The 21,576-nt window shown below is 34.2% G+C and overlaps 1 protein-coding gene across 1 annotated transcript; it reads right to left on the bottom strand.

Moving 5' to 3' along the window:
• Positions 1 to 15,701: 15,701 nt before the first annotated feature.
• On the bottom strand, positions 15,702 to 21,576 carry LOC121970741 (2-oxoglutarate and iron-dependent oxygenase JMJD4-like). The gene is made up of 9 exons (XM_042521643.1): positions 21,289 to 21,576; positions 20,507 to 20,674; positions 20,124 to 20,286; positions 19,805 to 19,922; positions 17,963 to 18,032; positions 17,799 to 17,879; positions 16,735 to 16,791; positions 16,538 to 16,649; positions 15,702 to 16,459 (listed from the first exon to the last, which is right to left on the bottom strand). The coding sequence occupies exons 1-9, from the start codon at positions 21,526 to 21,528 to the stop codon at positions 15,942 to 15,944; spliced, it is 1,527 nt and encodes a 508-aa protein (XP_042377577.1). The 5' UTR covers positions 21,529 to 21,576; the 3' UTR covers positions 15,702 to 15,941.

The raw sequence follows: 21,576 nt of genomic DNA, 5'->3' as shown, positions 1-21,576 counted from the left end.
TTATCGATTGATTCCCTCTTTAGGAAAAAGGGGAAGGTGGCTAAGTTGTGTAATTAAGTCGGAGGAAAGACTATCTATTGTGTATATATAATGCAAAAATAATGTGATAAGAAAATTGAATGAGTCAAGTCAAGTTAGGCAACTAGAAGAAACATATCTAACAATAGCTAAGTATGTAATGGACGAGAAGTTCCTAACAAAGTCATCTCCATCTCTAGTTTCCATGTGAAATAGTTAGATTTTGGCACAGACAAATGTACACCAATTAAGACATCGCGGTGCATGCTTTGAGGAAATTGAAACACCCTTGCAACCCTTGTCATCCGCCATTTCTTGTATGGCCTAACACTCGAGAATAAAATTCAAACAAAGGGGTTCACATGGAGTTTTCTATGAATACGAGTGAAGGCCCCGTTTCAATTAGTCGATCAAAATCTCTAAGTGTGAATACTAGTGAAGGTAAGTCAAGCATTAATTGAATATTGACATTAATGGTGACATTGATAGTTTTATATGTCGATCTTTAGCTACAATATGATGGTGTTGACAAACCAAGAACGCAACTATTCTGCTGGCCATGTTAGAGATCGAATTTCCCTTGCTCTTTAATTTCACAAATTTCTTAAAGATTTTTTTTTTTTTATTAAATCCTTCCTACAACTCTTTTTATTACTAATATACATACTACTCATCCAAGCATACATCATCGCCGGCCCCACAGCGATATGAAGGGAGTAAATCACGGTGACCGAATATTAATCAATTAGGTGGGAGTAATTTTACTCTCCAAGGGATTATTCCTAAAAATTTGATTCCTGCTCTCATGTGAAAATTTATCATCTAAATATTAACTTGGTTATGTCCGTGGGAAGTAATATTCATTGACTCCTGCTCTAACGCTTGATTTCAACTATTATATTTATTTATTTATTTTCAACTTAAATCTAGATTCCTTGCCAAATATTAAAGGCCAAATGTTGGAAATTTGAATTAAAACAGAAAAGGTGGAAAAGATGGAGATTCCATTGTGGATTGAATTTTAGTCGATAGTTTCATGACTTTATGGTTGATTCAAGATGTATCACGTGTATTGAAATTGTGAACCTAAAGAGTCTTTTTGGCTTGTAAGAGTACAAATGTAGGGCTCAGATTATGCTGAACCAAGTTAATTCATATGCGAACATAATTTACGTGAGTCACATGCCAAAAGGATATTTACATATTTTATATTGTCCATTTTGAACCGTTCTTGTACTTTATTTTTTGGACTCTATTCAAAGGGTATCATATCAATAGAGATATTTTATATCCTTTTAAACCTACAAATCGCAAGTCTCAATTTTTCTTTTTCCCGACTTGGTGACTCACTCTAACTCAGTCGACTCAGACAGCAACCCGCTCGGTCATTCGACAACTAGGTCAGATATGCTCTCGACAATTCGACCGACTTGGCTTCCCACTCGAACTTGGGAAGCACTCGAGAGCATTTGACACTCAGCCATGCAACTCGACACTTGGTGACTCGAGTAAGTCGCTGCTTGACGTTTGGTAGGTCAGGCACTTGGCGGCCCTCCCAACTCGACAGTCGGATAACTTGGCCGACTCGGATTTGACACTCCGATCCGCTTTCTGCTTGAGCTGGGGAAGCAATATTCGAGAGTGCTTGACTCACCAACAACCACGTCTCACTTTACTCGGACAAAGCTCAGCTGAACCAATCTCGTTCGTAATTTAAGATTATCAGTTCATGCCTATTTAACAGATAAGACTAAATTGATCATGTAATTTCATATTCCTTATATGTAAAGATTGTCTAACACCATAATCTCTGCCTATTTTGTTTGTTAATTGTTTAATAAAATTATTCAACTTCTCACAAATCGGAAGACTAAAAGTTGAAATGTGGGGAATACATGAAATTAGGATGAACATTCAATTAATTCGATTCATAAATTAATCGAATTAATTAAATCAAAATTTTTACTAAAACTGAATTAATCAAATTAATTATTTCAATTAACATTAAATAAACTAAATTTATTTAAAATAATAATAAAAAATTTATACAAAATAAATCGATTTAACAGAATTAATCAATGCTCACCCAATAAAAATGACAAATCAGGAGAGTCAACGATATTACAAATAAACAATCGATTCTGTTTTTTTTTTTTTTTATTTAAACCGACAAGATTTCCCTCTTCATTCCAGTTCCTGAGTCGCCATGCAATTCGGCGGAGTTCTTCCACATCTGCTACTAAGATGGCACGTGGAGTTAAATCCTCCAACTCTATAAATAGTTAGTTTTGCTAAAAATGGATGGTGAAGAACGATCGATCGCCTGAAGAAATGGTCAACAAACAAGCCACAACCAGGAACGCCGAGGGCGTCCCTTGTATTTAAGGATTCAGTCTCTTCCCTGTTACATATCATCGATTTGGTTCTCTTTCCTCTCCTAATTCAATAAAGAGAGAGAGGGAGAGCCGCCTCCGATTGATCAATAGTCGTCCGCTCACAATGGCCAGGCTCCTCTCCTCCGCCCTGCTCCTCGCCGCCCTCGCCGCCTCCGCCGCGGCCGCTTCCCCCCGCCGCATCGCCACCCAGGTCGCCTCCGCCTGCGAGTTCGTCACCGTGCCGCAGCTCTGCACCAGCATCGCCTTCAAGTCCGGCGCCGCCACCCTGGGCGAGCTGACTAAGGCCGCCATCGACGAGTCCCTCTCCAGCACGCAGTCGGCGCGCAGCGTCACGCAGAAGGCCCTGGCCGCGCACAGCGGCGACGAGCGGCTGCGGAAGAACCTGGCGGTGTGCGACGAGGCGTTCGCGAACGCGGTGGCGAGCCTGCAGGAGGCCCAGCAGAAGCAGGGGGCGGCGATCAGCGACGGGAAGGCGCACACCGAGGTGACCGGTGCCATCTCCACCGCACTGGTCTACGTCGGAAGGTACCGTAAACGAAAATATACACGAAAATAATTCTATAAAAATCATTCTAAATAACTTTATTGGTCGAACAGTTGCAACGACGCATTCAGCGAGAACCCGGGACTGGTGTCGCCGGTGGCGGACGCCACCAGCATCGTCAAGAAGTTGACGAGCAACTGTCTCTCGTTGGCCGTGGCGTTCCAGGTCAAGAACGGCGCATATTAATTGATCAAGGAACTCCATGAGGAGTATGGAAGGAGAGTCCTGTATCATTTGATTTATTTCGTTATTTAAGAAAGTGATATCAATGCAGTGTTCTATCAATTTCACATGGCTTTATCTTGCACTTTTTATTCCTCTTCTTATCAGCACCAAAACAAAGCTTAGAAACCTACAAGAGGCGTGAATGAGTGATAGAGGGTCCCTAGGGAATTAAATCTCCCACATTTAAAGAGATATTGCTCCATCATCGTTATTTATTTCTCTCCCAAATACTTTGGGACGGACGTGGAGGAGCACTTGGGATGAGCGCATCATCTTTTCCCATATAAAATGCCTATAACAATGACCGCAAGGCATGGTGCGATAATAAAAAAATAGGATGGACTCTCATGCAATGATAGTTCAAATCTCTCACAGGGTATATCAAATTTCTGCGTAGTCTGCTATGATTATCTATGCTTCCCAAATTTATCCTTGCGGCCACTAAAAAACTTTTGCGGAATCAAACTGAATTAGCCAGTTTGAAAAATTAGATACCCTGACTTTTTTTTCAAAAAGTATAGTCCCTACAAATAAAAAAACAAAATAAGTATCAAATAATCGTTGAAAAAAAATCTAGATCTTCTAATATTTTGGGAAGCAAAATCATCAATAAGTTTTTCCAAATCAAGTTTTTCTAACCACTCATTTTCAATGCATAAAATTGTCAAGTCATTTAATCTTTCTTGAGACATAGTTGAACGCAAGTGTGATTTTATCAATTTTAGTTTAGAAAAACTTCTTTCTGTTGATGCTACAGTAATGAGTATAGTTAACAAAACTCTATAAGTAATGGAAATATTAGGAAAATAATATAAGATTTTTACAAACTCAAGAACTTCAAAAGCTAACTTTGTTTTTGTTGGTAAACACATTTGTAGCACTTGCAATTCAGAAAACAAATTATTAGCATCAATATCAGACTTATCATTATATTTTAGAGCAACTTGAAAATTATGACAACACTCATCAAATCTATTATCATTCATTGAAAGAAACTTTTTAGGATTGAATAAAAAATCAAAAATATTTTCAAAGATTTCTAATTGTTCAAATCTATTTTTTAAAGAAGAAATAACAATATCAACGATAACAATAAAATAATTAATCCTAAAAGATTCCTCAACAGATTGTGAAATCTCTTCATGATAATTTTCATCAAATTGTTTCTTTCTATGAGTGGTACGTTTTTGAGGAAAAATAGGATCAATTTCCATTTTAGATGCAATCTCTTTTATTAATGTTATAGCAAATTGGAAACCTTTCTCCTATATCTTTCAAAATAAGAAATCAATCATCTCAAAATCTTTATTGCAATATAAATTTGCATATCTTTAGATTGCAACTTTTTACTAATCAATTCAACTTTTTTCAAAATATTATGCCATATAGTCATGCCTAACAAAAATTCAAAACTTTCAAGTTCATGTGTTACTAAAGATTCAGCCTCACTCCTAGTCTTAGCATCTTCACTAACTTTCGATAATTCATTTAAAGCTTCTCTTATCTCATTTGGCTGAGTTATTATGGTTGTGATACTATTAACATGACTTTCCCATCTTGTTGTTGACAATGACTTTAGAGTTAATTGATGAACATGATCTTATAAAATCTTCCACCTTAGCTTTTTGTAGAACTAGCAAATAAAGTATACATGCATTGCACAACTCCAAAAAATGACATAGCCTTAACACAAGAATTTGTCATATCACAAATTGTTAAATTAAGAGAATGACAAGCACATGACATATAAAATGCTCTTGGATTTATTTCAAGAAATCTCTTTTGTACACCTTGATTTTTACCTTTCATATTAGAACCATTATCATAACCTTGCCCCCTCACATTATCAACATCAAGTTCAAGGGTTTCTAAAATAGATTGTAATTCATTAAAAAGTCCTAATCTAGATGTATCATCCACTTTTAAAAACTCTATAAAATATTCATTTACCTTTATAGGACAAGCTAAGACATCCATACATTGAATTATCAAAGTCATTTACTCATGGCGACTTGCATCTGAAGTACAATCAGGTATCATTGAAAATATTTTACCTCTTTTATTTTTTTAATTATAGTACTTCTGACTTTAGAACCTAATATAAAAATTAACTCATTTTGAATCTTATGACTAAGGTAATGATAATGAATCTCATTATTTTGAATACGTCTAAAATGCTCTTGCGTTACCAAATCAAATTCTACAATTAATTCAAGTAGCCCCATAAAGTTACCATTACTACTTTGGTAAAATTTTATATTATCCCCACGAAAAGCCAAATTATGTTTAGCAAGACATTTCACAATAGAAATAATCCTAGCTAAAACAAGTTTCCAATGTTCTTTCTCTTTCTTAATTTGCACTTGGATCTCTTTGTCAATTGTTTCATTCTTTTTCAATCTAATTTCCAAATCAATCCAAGTTCTCATGTTAGTAATATGCTCAATACCATTCTCATGTTGTCTAAGTATATCACTTAAACGTTTCCAATCATTCAGACCTTCATTTTCCAACAAACTTTTATTTTTTACTGATTTAAATAATTTGCAACAAAAACAATATACTTTGTTTGCATCTTTCGAGTATACAAGCTATATTTTCTATCTTGATTCTCTCCATTTGATAATTTTATTGTGTAATAAGAATATGAAAAATGTCTCAAAAGCTCATCTACAGTGAACTTAAGATTACTTTCTCTTATAGGACATTTCTCGACCAAAAGATCTCTTGTTTTATTATCAATGTTATCCCAAGATCTTGGATCATATATATCCAAAACATGACTAGTTTTCTCTAACTCATTTTCACTCTCAATTATATTACCAACTTCTACATTCAAATCATTATCATCATTTTCTCTCAATTCTTCTTGTTCATTCATTGTATGATTATTGTCATCATTTTCTATCAATTCTTTCAGCTCATTGATTGCATGATTATTAAGTTCTTCTTGATTACTCAGTTGTTACTCATTTGTTACATAATCATTTAGTTCTTCTTGGTTACTTAGTTGTTGCTCATCTATTGCATAATCATTTAGTTCTTGATTTTCTTCTTGTAATTCATCAATTGAATCTTCAATTGAAGAACTAGTTTTAAAAAATTTATGAAGAATACCTTTCTGAGTTTTAATAATATCTTCTAATCTTTTTCTTTTATTTCTTTTCTGACTCCCAAATAGATATTTTTTTTGAAAACATGCTTGTAATACAAATTTCAAATGAAAATAAAACACACAAAACTAGCAAGAAAGCTAGCAAGTAGCAAAGAAATAAAGATATTAGTGAAAATAATAGTAAAAGAGCAATAAAACCTGGTTTGTGCTTGAAACAATTGATAGATGCCACTTTTACAATAATTTCCAGCTGAACCACAGATCTAGGGCAAGGATCACTCAGAGATGGAACTCACAACAGTTTTACTCTTCGAGCATAGATCCAAATACTTCTTCCCTAGAGGAACTCAAATATGAGTCACTGACTCGACCATAAAAAAACCCAAGCTATGAAAGGGAGAAAGAAAATCAATAAATCACCTCCACTGTAGATGAAAATTCCTAAAAATGGTCTCTAAATCCTGTTGACACTTGATAGTGATCAGATTCAGAAGCTGACAGTTTTTATTTTTCAAGCACAAATCCAAACTAATTTTTCCCATATGGAATTGTGTTCGGCAACTCTCCTCCTTCAAAATCAACAACTTTCTTGATCAACAAGATCTCCTACAGGCTACAAACTACAGAGTGTGGGTCTGCATTTATGAGGATAGAACCACATGACCATGATCGATCGAGAAGACAGAAAGAAAAATCTTGCAAAACAACAGTGCGAAAAGGATAAAAGAAAAAAAGGAAACAAGAGATAGTACCAAGCGAAGCTTCCTTCATTTTTTTTCACAACACCGTGTTGCTTCAAAGCTTCAAAGCAAAGGACGGTTCAATATCACTATGCTGCCTTGGAAAGGAAACATGCTACACATTCCTTTTTCCTTTTTATTTTTTTTAAAAGTATTTTCTTAAATTTTAATAATATATACTCAATGTTTATTAAAAAAATTCAAATATATATATATATATATAGAGGAGTGATCTCCTGCGCGCTAGCACAGTGCGCGACTGTGCGCGCGCGCAGGAGATCGCTCGGTTTTTTTTTTTTAATTTTTTTGATTTTTTTAATATTTTAAATTTAAAAAATCAATTAAAAAATTTAACATTTCCTTATATAAATTTTTAATACCTTAATATATCCCCTTAACATATTACAATACTCAATAAATACTTAAATTAATTTTATTTTAATTTTTTTTAAAACCAAACACTATAACTTAATTGGGAAGCCTAAACCCCAAAGGTAAAATCTAAAAAAAAAAATAACTTTAACACTATAACCAAAGCCTGAACCCTAGAAATAAACTCTTAAAAAAATATATTTTTTTTAATTTTTTTTTTCAATTATTTTTTAATTCATAAATTAAAAAAAAAATTAAAAACCGTTGTTATCCTGCGCGGCACGCACAGTCGCGCACTGTGGCGTCGCGCAGGATAACAAATCTCTCTCTCTCTCTCTCTATATATATATATATATTTCACTGTTTAGTATTAGTATTTACTTCAAACACAACTTTTAACTTCTAAGAAGAAGCTTAAAAATAGTGGTATCAGAGCCTTAAAACCCTCCAGGACCTTTTATGAACAAAATACAATTTAAAAACACTCATTACGAAGAAGCCATTGAATTTTCTCAACAATTTGCTAAAAGTAAAGACACTGGTTACAGTAACACTGCACTAGTAAATCCAAGATACCAAATATTAGTACAACAAAACAACACAATATTGGCACTACCTACTTCCTTATATTATAGGATCACGGTTTTAGGAAACACCCATACAAGTGATCTCAAAGAGGCCCTAGAAAGTATAAATAAAGACCTTAGTAAATTGTCTTTAGGAAAAATAATTACCCGACAACAACCTACTACTTATAAGTTTCCCACATACAAGACCCATGACCTCATTCCAAATGGATCTATGAACAAAGACACAACTTGAAAGCTTTTCTGGATTATCACAAACTTTAAGACAACCAAATAGAAACTTATCCGTAATTCCAAGGAGATCATCAACAAATATTGCTACTTATCAATTAGAAGAATTTATAGATATTGAACATAATTTAGACACCTTTTCTAACGAATAACTAAATACCTTAAATCCAAGAAGAATATATAATCAAGGACTATTATCCTTTTCTATATCACTCTATAGACATCACAGGACACTACCACTTCATTTACCAGATGGAGGTGAAGAAAGATTTAATCTAATGACTGAAGAATCAGCACGAACACTTTTACAAAGAAAACACCACTACATACATCTAGGACTAATAATATTTGGCCTAAGAGGACTTACTAGAAAAAGTATAGGAGCCAAAGTCTTTTTAGTTCTTTACGACTCAAGATTTTCTGACAATGATAAGGCAGTTATTGGACTTATTGAAGTAGATATGAATAACAATTTAGGAATTACCTATTTTTGTCCAAACTTCAATATGCCAATCCGAGACTTTATAGAACATATTAAAATTTCAGTACAAGCCAGAGGATATGGAGACTTTCAAAGACATAATATCCAAATAGACATAATCTTTCTACGAAAAACAATGACAAATATTAACAATAGTTTTAAAGTTCAAATTACTAATATCATTGAGACCTTTACTACAAAAGAAATTTATTTCTTAAAACCCAAGGACTTTTCATCTACTTTACTTGCCGGATTAGATTGGACTCTTAATTTGGAGCTAAGCACTAAACCACAAACTTTACAACAAACGGAATCCATTATTTATAAAGATAGACACGGTAGCTCCATAGTAAGATTTCATAATTACAAACCCTCAACATCACAAAAAGAAGATCATGAAGAAAATCAAAATAATATGAACTTAATGAACATAGAATATAGTACACTGGAAACTAATACAAACAACATTGCTGAGAATAATTATTTATTTTATGATGACCTAAATGAATATGTTTACATCCCATTTGAAATAACTACTTATTTCACTAAAGAAGATTTAAAAGAATTAGAAAATTTTGACCTCCTACACCATAAATTAGAACCTGACTGGATGTTATATTTTGATGAAGATCACAATATAATCACTAAAAAGTAAGATTACTTTTCAATAGTAAATTTAATGAATCCAGCCGAATCTAGTAGTACTAGTAATTTCAGACCACAATCATTACAAGTAAGATACCCTGAAAGCTTTATGAGAACTATGGATTATGGAGAAGGACATCCCCCAAGAACGAAGATTACCCCATATACTAATAACAATCCTTTATTGAGAACAATAGGAAAAAAGAGACCACCTGAAATCACTTATTTCGGCAAAAATTCAGTCTTATTAAATATTGGAGAATGCGATGATCCACAACTTTATGATACCTATTTAGAACAATGGATAGTGTCTGTTAAAAGAGATTATCAAGCCAGACATGAACTGGACATAGAAACAGGGGAAGCCATGATAAGAGTAGGGGAAAATTACTTAGGCGATGTTGCCAGGGCAGCATGGGAAGCTTATAAAATCACATATCCTGAGGAAGTAGCCAGGATGACCTCATAAGGAAATAACATACTCAATTTTTGTTATACAATTCATAGGCTATTTACCGCCAGAGACGCTAATACTGGATTAGATATAAGACAAAGAGAAGCTATGAGGGACTTAGAACAATTACAACTTTTTAGCTGGAACTAGATTAAACCTTTTTGTAATGAATTCTTAGCATTAACAGCAATTTCAGGAAACTATTGTAACCCAGAGATAGGGGAAAGACTCTTTAGCAAACTTCCAGGAGACTTAGGAAAGGAAATACATAAGGCTTGAACAGATATGAATGTAGCACCACAATACAATAACATAGGAGTGAGAATCCAACACATTATTTCCATATCAAAAGAAAAATGTACCTATATCCACATACAAAAATAACTCAAAAATCAACAATATGGATTTTGTAACCAGATATATACCCTCAACAATACGGCCTCACTCAACCAAGGCCAAGACAAAATCATTCATCAAGAACACCAAAAAAATCGGTATAAAGGCCCAAGGCAATAAAACCCCAAAAGACCTACTATGTTAGAAAATGTAGAGAAAAGAAACCCTATCTTAATAAAGAGAAATATGTGCGAAAATTTAAACCAAAGAAGACATATGCTAATACCATCACATGTTTTGTCTGTAATGAACCAAGCCACTTATCTTCTGCCTACCAATATAAAAAGAATTTATATACTAGAGAAGCAAAGCTAGTTACCTGCACAAATCTTGATTTAGTAGAAGTATAATCAGATGTTTTTGATACATCCTCCATCTACTCTTTTGTATCTGTAGATGACATAGAAGAAGTTATTCCTCCTTCTGATTATAGTCTTGTAAATTCCTTCTTGACCTTCATACCAACAGTATAACCTACATCCTGAAAGTCAAAATTACATACCTTATGATACACTAGACAATCTAGAAGAATTATGGGATGAAGTTCCTTTTCCAGATACCAATCTAATGTTTAAACAACACAATACAAAGCCCACAGAAGAACTTAACTGTCCACATGAGTGGATACTCAAAACAGGAACTGATAACATTCCTTGTTTCTTTTGTAGCTATTATCCATCTTTAGATAAAAGAGGTACTTGTAAGTTATGTAAGAAACAAGCCTGTAATCTTTACCTTCAACAGTTGTTTTCTATTACAATACCTATAAGCCAACTCTCTAAAGGAGGTACTCGAAATTTTTTATTAGAAACAAGAGTCTCTGTTTTAGAAACTCGTATTAATAAATTAGAAACAGAACTAGGTACCCTAGATAAACAAGTGAAAGAAAACCTTCCTCCACATCCCTCTCAGGCTACTCTTGATAAAGGCAAAGACTTACAACTTACACCAATGGATATGATAGATAGAGATTTGGTCTTTATAAAAGCCTCTAGTTTTTGTAATACGGGAAAAACTCTAGATATTAGAGTCAAATGTCAGGTAAATATCCATGACCATGAGTTTATCCTACATGCTTTTCTAGCTAGTGGAGCCACCAACTCCACCATAGATGAAAATCCACTTCTTTCAGTTTTACCAAATTTTTTTATAAAAACTGCATAACAACCGTTACTAAGTACACAATTTGATGGCCAACAATTAGCTTGCACGCAATTCGTCACCAACACCCATTTGAGATTTTATGACAACTATGGTAAATATAGCACACCACTTACACTTTCAAAACTATGGATTAAACCGTTATTATATCCTAATATTCACTTAATCCTAGGCTTAAATTTTCTTGTAGCACCAGATAAAGCTTTTCTCCTAACCAAGGATTATGCTCTCTTCTTTTCATCACCCATAATATCCCCAATAGTATCAGACTATCTCTCTGTTGTCCACCCCTTAACCAATAAATCTCACATAGAACTCCTACCTTCCGACAACACATCATCTTGTCAATGTTCTCCTAAAAATGTAGGTAAACAACCCAGTAAGCAACTACAACCTAATAACTAAACCTGTGCCATAGACTCTTCTGACCAACAAGATCAGGAAAACTAGCCTCACTTGGCTGGTCAAGCCCTATGACTGAGGACACCTAGATCCCATATGATCTTATACTCCCACAACAGTTACTTCAAATAATAAACACCCATAAACCCGATTTAGACTCCCTCATTTCTAGACTAGAAAAACTAGAAATTATTAGAGAAAATCCTACTAGATATTGGGACCGAGACAAAGTCTATTGCAAACTATCAGTAATTAATCCAGACCTTACAATTAAGGCTCAAGACTTAAAATATACAAATTGGGAAATTGAATAATGTAAAATGTACATTAATCAACTCTTAACTTTAGGATCCATTCAAAGGTCCACATCAAGCCACCGAAGTCCAGCCTTCATAGTCAATAAAGGATCAGAACAAAAACGTGACCAATCTAGAATGATATTTAACTATAAGAGACTTAACGATAACTGTCAAGAAGATGGTTATAAAATCCCTGACAAAGACCAACTCTTAAATAAAATCCAAAACTCAAAATGGTACTCTAAATTTGACATGAAATCAGAATTTTGGCAAGTCAAAATACACCCTGAGTCCATTGAATGAACAACCTTTTCTTGCCCTGAAGGATATTTTGAGTGACTTGTTATGCCTTTTGGCCTTAAGGTAGCTCCTCAAATATTCCAAAGGAAAATGGATGACATCTTTCGAGATGTTTCTCTCTTCACCTGTGTATATATAGATGATATTCTAGTTTTTTCTAAAACTAAACAAGAACATTATGCTCATCTTCATATTATTTTTAACCTATTTGAGAAACATGCTTTGATTATTTCTCGAAAGAAAATGATAATAGCAACTACTCATATTGATTTCCTAGGTGTAAAGATAGGTCAGGGACAGATAGCCCTTCAACCCCATATCTCTACTAAAATCTTTGCTTTTCCAGATAAAATGGACGATACTAAAACCTTAAGAGCTTTTTTAGGACTCCTAAATTATGCAAGACCTTATTTAAAAGATATAGGAAAAATTAGCGGCCCCTTATACAATAAAGCCTCTTTAACTGGACAAAAACATTTTAATCAACAAGATATATCACTTGTACAACAAATTAAACAGTTAGTAAAAATAATCCTCATGCTAACACTCCCACTTGATTCTGACTACTTAGTTATTGAAATAGATAGATGTGAAACAAGATAGAGAGACATTTTATTTAGAAAAACCTTCAAATATGACCCTAAAACTACAGAAACCTTATGCAGGTATGCCTCCGGAAAATTTCAAGAAAAAGGGCATTTAACTTCACTAGATTTTGAAATATTAGCAGTTATTTACTGTTTAGAAGCATTCAGACTATTCATTTGCAATAAACAAGAAATTACTATTAGAACAGACTGTGAAGCTATAGTCAAATATAGCCAATAAACTAAATGATTAAGGAAAGGATTAAGTACTAAAAGATGGTTAAAATTCACAGATACTATTATTAATAAAGGTTTATGTATTCACTAGGAACATATAAAGAGAATTAACAATTCTTTAGCTGATACTTTATCTCGTTTACTCCACTAAAAATTTATTTGCAGGTAATGGATAGACCAAGGAAGGTACGAACATCATTTGCTACTAAAACATTAAGATTCAGTTCTCAAGAATTACAACAGTTCATACAACAAGAGGATCAGTTCCGCTCTATATTCAGAGACAAACTAGATCACATACAACACTATCTGATTGACAACATTTGGCCCATTTCGACTATTCCTGGCAGCTCTGGACATAAGATAGCAGTTATAAATGCTTTAACAAACTATTTTCTAACAACCATACAAAAACCAGCAGGCAAGAAATTCTCTTGCTATGTTGTCTTCTCTGGACCACAAGTTGGGGTATATGCTACTTGGGAAGAAACAAATATGGCCATACAAGGCCTAAAACATCCTTTCTTTAAAGGGTACTATTCACTTGAGGAAGCTTTTAATGCTGCCAGAGCCCAACTTGGTGCTAATTTTTTTATTAGCAGTTTATTAAAAACAAAAACCATGATGACAAATTCAACCAGCTCACAAACTGAAGAGACTCCTACATATGCACAAATTACTAAAAGAACTCATGGGTCTCCTTCCTCTTCTACAGCATTAATAGACAAAAATCCACAAAGGCCTAACTATTTAACATTAGCCCAACTAAAGGAACAAGCTACTACAACCTTCACTCAAAGAACATCAGTAGATCATATATTGAGTCTGTCCAATACCATACCTAAAGACATCAACTCTTACGTGCGAAACTTAGCAGAACAGTCTAAATTACAGACCTTTATTGAATTATGTGAAGCCTTAAAAGTTTTCCATAAAAATCCCCCTCCTGGGATAACTATTGTCTATGAAGTAGAATTTGGCCCAAAGCTCAAATGTCAAAAGATCGACCCAGCCTGTGAAGACTCTGCTAAATACGGATGTCCATGCCAGCTGTTATATTCCTTCCGTAAGGTTAACTTGGATTATGAGAAGTACAAAACAACCTCTTACAAAGGAAGAGTTATTACTCCTTTTCTTCCAATGGACTATGGACTACTTTACAAAGTTTGGATACATGATCCAGATTCGATCAAAGATTTTCCTAAAAAACTTGGAACTATTATTTCTTTGGTCCTAGAAGAAGAGGAAACGTTTGTCGTATGCACTTTCGACAGCTCTCCACCTGAATGGCTTGACCTCAACATTGAACTAGCTAAACATCTGGTTAAGATTGACATCAATGAAGTTGGAGGTATCCAGACAGAACTTGAAGATTATCCTTCTGACCTAGATCTTAATTGGGAAGCTCTTCCTACTATTGGAGATCAACTAAAGCACTGGAGAGCATCAGTACAAGGAACTAATTAGGCTTGAGACCGTCTGACAGATCCAGATAATTACTTCTTAGTCGGAGAAACTTATACTGAAAAAATCTACTGGCCAAAAGATATGGACACTAGATTCTTCCCTTTCTCCTTTAAAACACAACATACAACTTTGCTGCAATATTATCAAAGAAAAATTGAAAGATACTGTCAGAAGGAACTAGCCAGCTCAGTCCTCTCTGCTAGAGCATATAGAGTAGCACTTCACATAAGTATGCAGCCAGATTTAGCCAGAAGCTCACAAACTCCCTCTCTAGACTTAACAGGAGACAATAACCTAGACAACCTAATGGAGACTTAAATGACAACTTTGCCCTTAAATGACAACTTTGCCACTAAAAACGCCATCCATGACATCTCCTACTCACAACAGCAACATCTAAAAACGTCATCCATGATATTTTTTTCCCACTCCTCCAACAATATGTCCACTCAACTAAATGAAGCCATCTGCCCCTCACTAAACCTACTTTTGCTTTCCACCTGTTCTCCACCAAGCCTCCTCTTTCTCGGCCACTCTCTTCCCTTCTCTCCCTGCTTTCCTTCTTCTCCAAGCAAGCACCCTCTCCTCTACCTATAAAAGGCCTCTAAATCTCTCCTTTCAGGGCATCCACTTCTCTTTCCCCCACCGCCATTGCAACTGTCCAAATTCCCAGTGCTCTTTAAGTGTGCTCAAGTGTGTTTGTAAGTTTTCTTTTGTAAGCTGTATTTATGTACAAATATGTAACTCTTTTAGTTTATAGTTGTAATTCCATGTAAAATTCTCCACTAAATAAGATTTATGCTTGTTTTTATAATGATAAACTGAGTTTGATAAAAATAAGATATTCTGCCTGGTCCTTTTCCTCAATCCTTATCCTTGTAACCAATCGATAAACAATAATTATATTAGAAATAATCAAAATCATATAAGACATGTGCGGACTAAGTAAGAAGGGTATCCTTAACCCAAAATCTTACGCATCAACCGGGGCATTAATTAAATGGTGAAGATCTTGAATAGGTAAAACTCCCTAGAAAACAAATAAGAACAGAAAACACTACTATACTTTTATTTACTGATTAGTATTCACTGTTAGTTTTCACTATTTAGTATTAGTATTTACTTCAAACACAGCTTTGAACTTTTAAGAAGAAGCAAAAATATATATATATATATATATATATATAAAAGAAAAAAAATTACAAGAACAGTCGATAGGAAATTAATTCTTCCATAGCCATCAAAATCTTAATCTTGCACTGCAAGTTGCAACTTCTCTGAAGTCTAAACAACAAAAGGTTCAGCATCACATGGAATGTTGATATTGCAATTACTGCAGTTGGTTTTCTCCAGAACACGGTCGATCAAACCGACTAGATCTCCAGGACCGTGAATTTTCGAACCCAACGAAGTGATGAAATCAAAGAAAGCAGAGTCAGTTTCAGAGTCTCGTGTTATTTCTGTCAGTGAACCTTCTTTCAATTTAGTGTTGATGCATTCATACGTCATCCTTAAGGCACTGCTCAGATCCTGAAATTCTCGCTCATGCATGATTTTCTGGATATCAGAGAAGGCATTCAGATTTTCTTCCGAACAGCTATTTATATTTTCTTCAGTGAATGCCTCGGCGAATTTCATTTTCGTGGCAACAGAGCGTACTGAGATCAGGTTGGCGATGAAAAGGTTAGATCTGGTGACTGAGCTGTTAAGAGAACCTTCCACATGTTTGAGATGAAAAAGTTGAACTATATTGCCGAGGGTGTATCTTGTGATAAAAATCATGAAATCATAGAAGTTCATGCCTGCAAAAGATCATAATGATATGAAAGTGGAACTCGATAAATATAACACACTCTCATCATAAACATTAGTGTTGCAACCTGTGTTTGCAGCAAGATTTCGCTGACAAAGGCCTTCAAAATTATCACAGATATCCCTGATATCTTCTATGTATTCCTTAGCAACGTTGTAGTCTCTCAACAGCAAATTCCACTGGTTGAAGCAGTGAAAGACATACATAAACATCGATGTTTTCAAGCAGTTGGGCAGAGATTAAATAATTAGTTTATATACTGACCACCCAGGAAAGGTTATAGGCATTGAACCAGTTGTGGTTTATGGAAATGGTGTCTTCCTAAAATATCCAAGGAAAAGTAAGAAATAAGGCAGAAATAAGGTCAGTGAGGATTTGCAATATCTGAACATGCATAAAAAAAATATATAAACAATGTTAAAGAACTCGTTGATAAAAAAAAAAAAAATACAATTATCACAATGCCAGAAACCTGAGTTTAAAAATAAAATTAACATATTTTAGACTGTATTTAATGTTCTTTGTGAATCGAAAGTCTGTACGTGCTAGATGATTATGAGTGTAGCAACGGAACTTTGAACTTCCCAGCATGCTTTTCCACGGGCATAATAGACTCCACAACCTTGACTTAAACAACATATCAGCATATGCAATGCAAGATAGTAGCAGGTGCAAAATTTGAGCTTGGAAACAACCTCTTCAAATAAAGTTACATTAACAATTTAAATTGAGAGATTTATATTACATGTCTAGCATGAGTCAAAAGGCTTGAATATCCAAGATCAAATGCAATGGTAACATTTTACACCATGTCTTCAGTAGGAATTGATGAACTATACTCAGAATCCACACTAATTAACATTGGAAACTAACAAATCCTCACTTGGTTAATCAACATAAACACTAGCTTCAAGTTTGAAAGTCGCAAAAGAATTTATATAGAGATCTGCATGCTATATATATATATATATATATGAAAACTAACTTTGTCCTAAAGTAATTCAAACATTATTCAATTTAATAAGTAGTCATGCCAGCCCATTTATGTGAACTCCAGTCAAAATCACCATTTTTTTACAAATTTGTTGTATATTTCTTTATAATGAACTTACACGTGTCTAACATAACAGAACTGTAAATTCAAATTGGATGTAATACATTAAATAAAATCGTGGCTATGCTTTGTGGAAGATGATTAATAAAAATAAGTCCAGTATATGTGTATAAAGCAGGTAAGCAAGACTAATGGAAAAGGGTAAATTATGCATCGCTATTAAAGTAAAAAATGATTACTTAGCACAATAATAACTTAACACAATAGTGTTTACCAAATTATGGACTTGATGATACCATCCACTGGGTACAAAAACAATCTCATTTTGTTCTTGAATACACTCTAACCAAATTGTCTGCATGTAAAATTTTTGCAGTCACGATGGCACAGATATAACAAGTTAACAACATAAAATATATCATTAGGATATCTTACTACCTTTCTAAATCCAGGGAACTTTTTCTCAGAGACATCATCATAAATACTATATACTGACGATCTCAGGTATCTACATGATCAAGAAAAGAGCCATTAAAATAATCCCAAATGATGCACTCACACGATGAACAAGAAAAATCACCTCACAAATGTAACTTGGTAGTATACAAGAGTGAAGATGAATCATATAAAAACAACAAAAGCAACAAAGAGAAATCTCTATTTCATACAATAATTAAGATGCTTATAATAAATAATATAACCAACAGCCTGCAACTATTAGATCAAACTTGAAGGTGAAGATTAAATTGTTACGCTTAGGGTTATAATGAACAAAACATCCGTGAATAAGTTTGGTGTTTGGCATGATAAGAGCTTGTTTATGTTTGTTCAATATACATAAAATCAATTAAATGAACAAGCTTGAACAACTCGTTTAACTAAACGAACAAGCTTGAACACATATGTGTTTAGCTCGTTAACGTTTGTGAACCACATTCGTGAATCATGTCCGCCAATAAAACTCTTATCAACTTGCTAAATAAATAAAGAAACTTTCAAAATGAACAAACAAATTCGTATTATCAAGTTCAATAACTAATCAAATAAGCTGAAAATATAAAAGTTTCAACCAATCAAATAAGCTTGAATTGAGAGCTTGATAATATCTAAACGAACTAAGCTCAAACCAAGCTCATAAAAAAGAAACCAAGCAACGCTTGAACAATCATTTTAATGACTTAGTTCATTTTAGTCTTGGCTCGGCTTGGTTACCTTATCAAACAAGCTTGAATACCACAAAGCTTGACTCGTCTTGGCTTGTTTACAACCCTATTTACACTAGTATGCAGCCACTCATAAGAATGAAAGCAATAGAAACAGACAAACAGTCTTGCCTACATATCAAGAATATAAAGCATATAGCATGTAGTAGAATAGTATAATTTAAAAAAAAAGGAATAAAAAATTCAATGGCATACAAAACCAGTTCTACTTGAGAAGCTCACTTGTCTAATTAGCTTGATGCACATTTATGAAATTTAACTACAAGGTTATTTTAAGCGTCCAAACTTGCATAATGCATATAAAACTCCAACATAAGACATCATTTGTTAGACACACCCTTTGCATTAAAGTGTTGGGCAATTATGAAACACACAAAAAGTTGCTATGATTGAACATAAAAATAAACAAATATACTAGCTTAAACTTTGATAATATAAAACAAATACCGTGTGATATTGAAGTATAATTTTGAAAACAAAAAACAATTAAAATGCACCTACTGCATGCTCTACTTGAGAAACTCAGTATCTTCATTAGCTTTATGGACATCTATGAAATTTAAGGGAAAGCTAATGTAAGAGTTCAATCTAGCATGGTGTATGCAGAGTTCGAATTTAAGACACTATTATGATTATATTAATAATATGAGTAAAAAACGTGCTCATCAATTATGAAAGCAACACCGAATTATTAATACTTAACATAAAGAAGATAAAAATGTTGAGATGTATAGGTGAGATTATAAGCAAGATAAACTAAATATTAATAATATTATCTCATAATAGTTGAGTTGCGTAAAAACAGGTTATGACATTATGGACATATTCAAAAGGTGAATTAGAAAAGATAAATGAATTAGAATTTAATATATGAGATAGAGGGAGATAGAATAAAAATTAATTTAATTAGAAAATCTATATAGCCCATGTATTTCTAATGATATGGCTTTCTATGGAGTTTGAAGTCAGCAAAAGGTCCATGTATTAACCCCAACTATGGCTTCTTACAATTGTTGCATTTACAAATGGAAACAACTGAAGATGAAAGAAAAAGTACCTATCAAACACAAGCTGACACTGGGAAGGTGGTAGAAAGAACCAATGTTTTCTCCCACAAACATTTCCAGACCAACTGTACGACCTAAAAACATCTGCATGAAGAGGAGTCCATGTGCCTGAAATATGAATAGGGGGAAATTGGCACCGCATTGTAAAACAAAAAAGTAAAAGAACGAAAAAGGATTTTCCCAATGCTTATAGTTCAACAATATGAATTAGCACACAAGCAATTACAAATAGTAGATGATAATTGCTTTTATGCAGCAACATAACCAAACCGTGAACATGCACATGGTGCACCAACTCATCATGTGTACCTTTTGGTCCCATGTAAACAAAACGGTAGTCTGCACAATTAGCTTCATTTTTATCACGGTGAATGTCTGAATCTCTATGTATCAAGTGACTATCAAGATATAGATTGAGCCAGTCATCAGTGAAAAATGGAGGGGTCGTATAAGCCACATAATCAGGGTATTCCTAAAATTTAACATTGAAATAAAAAATATAAATGAATAAGAAACTAAATGCCAAAATAAAAAAAAAAAAAAAACTGATTCTAAGCATGATAATTGTGGGTATATTCAATCATTAATTCATTACCACTGGAAATACAGCATTAAAACATTGTTACAGTGATTAATACTTGGAATCCACATCATTCTAACAAATAAAGCTTAGCATAGAGCAAAACTAGTACCTTGTTGAAATGCCAATCTTTAAGATATAGCAAAGGTTTGCTTTCATCATTACACAAGACACTCCTTCCTTTTTCCAATGAAAGTTTGAGCCAATAGCTGATGAACTCCGCCACAGTCATCTCTTGCCGTTTCTGATCTGTAAACTCTTTTGTAGAACAATCAGCAACCTACACAAGATATAAATTTGTAGCATTAGATCAGAAATGAGAATCAACATTAGAGGCATCTAACCTGCTTAACAAAGTAGACTTATGCAATAAGAAACTATGGTCCAGTTTTCAAGTGACAAAGCAGATTATGGGGGAAAAACTGCAAAAACAAACAAAATATTGGGGAGAAAATCCCTAGAAAATTATTCCAAACAAGTAATAACAAACAAATGCTGATAGATTGGACACCTAAGAATCCATGGGTACAAAGCCAAATAAAAGACTTTCTTGAGAGAATCAGAATACCAGATATTTGTATATATATACTTTATATTATCTTCCATTTCTCCATTACTAAATCCTCATTTGTACTTTTTGTGTTCTCAACTGTCCATTGAATTTTAATTGATCTACACGAATATAAACAGCTCCCAGTCTCATCAGTTTCGAACACTAGGAAGGAAAAGGGGGAAAAAATGTTGTGCACCAATTGTACATATTTTGTTTTGCACATAAGATGGTCAGATGAACTACTAGCGTGTGATAAGAATCGCCGGAAATTCTCAACTTGTAAACCAGTACACGAGTCATAAACAAAGGGAGATAGTTGAAGCGGCAGAAGAGGATCCGACCTGGACGACGGATTTACCGAAGTGATCGGCGAAGAAATGGAGGTTCGGGCCGCGACCGTCGGGGGAAAGCCAGTCGGCTGCGGCCCTCCAGTCGTCCATGAGTCCGGTGAGGACGACGGGGCGGTTGGGCATCAGATAGCGCTCCACAAACTCGTCATAGCTCAGAGTCCTGCCGTCTAACCGTTCCACCTCTCCGCTGATAGCGACCGCCGGCCTTCCTAACCCTTTCCCCGCCTCCATTTGCCTCTGTTCCGCCTCTTCGCCTACGGGTCTATTTGGTAATTAAAC

The sequence above is a fragment of the Zingiber officinale genome, chromosome 4A (assembly GCF_018446385.1).
Source record: "Zingiber officinale cultivar Zhangliang chromosome 4A, Zo_v1.1, whole genome shotgun sequence".
Classification (NCBI taxonomy): Eukaryota; Viridiplantae; Streptophyta; class Magnoliopsida; order Zingiberales; family Zingiberaceae; genus Zingiber; species Zingiber officinale.
Note: the sequence above shows the minus strand (reverse complement) of the source record. Positions and strands in the feature narration are given on the sequence as shown.

What these genes read in the sequence shown, in the direction of transcription:
- LOC121970741 (XM_042521643.1), bottom strand. Translation starts at nt 21,528, where the DNA reads ATGGAGGCGGGGAAAGGGTTAGGAAGGCCGGCGGTCGCTATCAGCGGA. An exon ending in AGTTCCCTGGATTTAGAAAG is followed by an intron (nt 17,880 to 17,962) that starts GTAGTAAGATAT and finishes TTTTACATGCAG; the next exon opens with ACAATTTGGTTAGAGTGTAT. An exon ending in CCTATAACCTTTCCTGGGTG is followed by an intron (nt 16,650 to 16,734) that starts GTCAGTATATAA and finishes TGCTTCAACCAG; the next exon opens with TGGAATTTGCTGTTGAGAGA.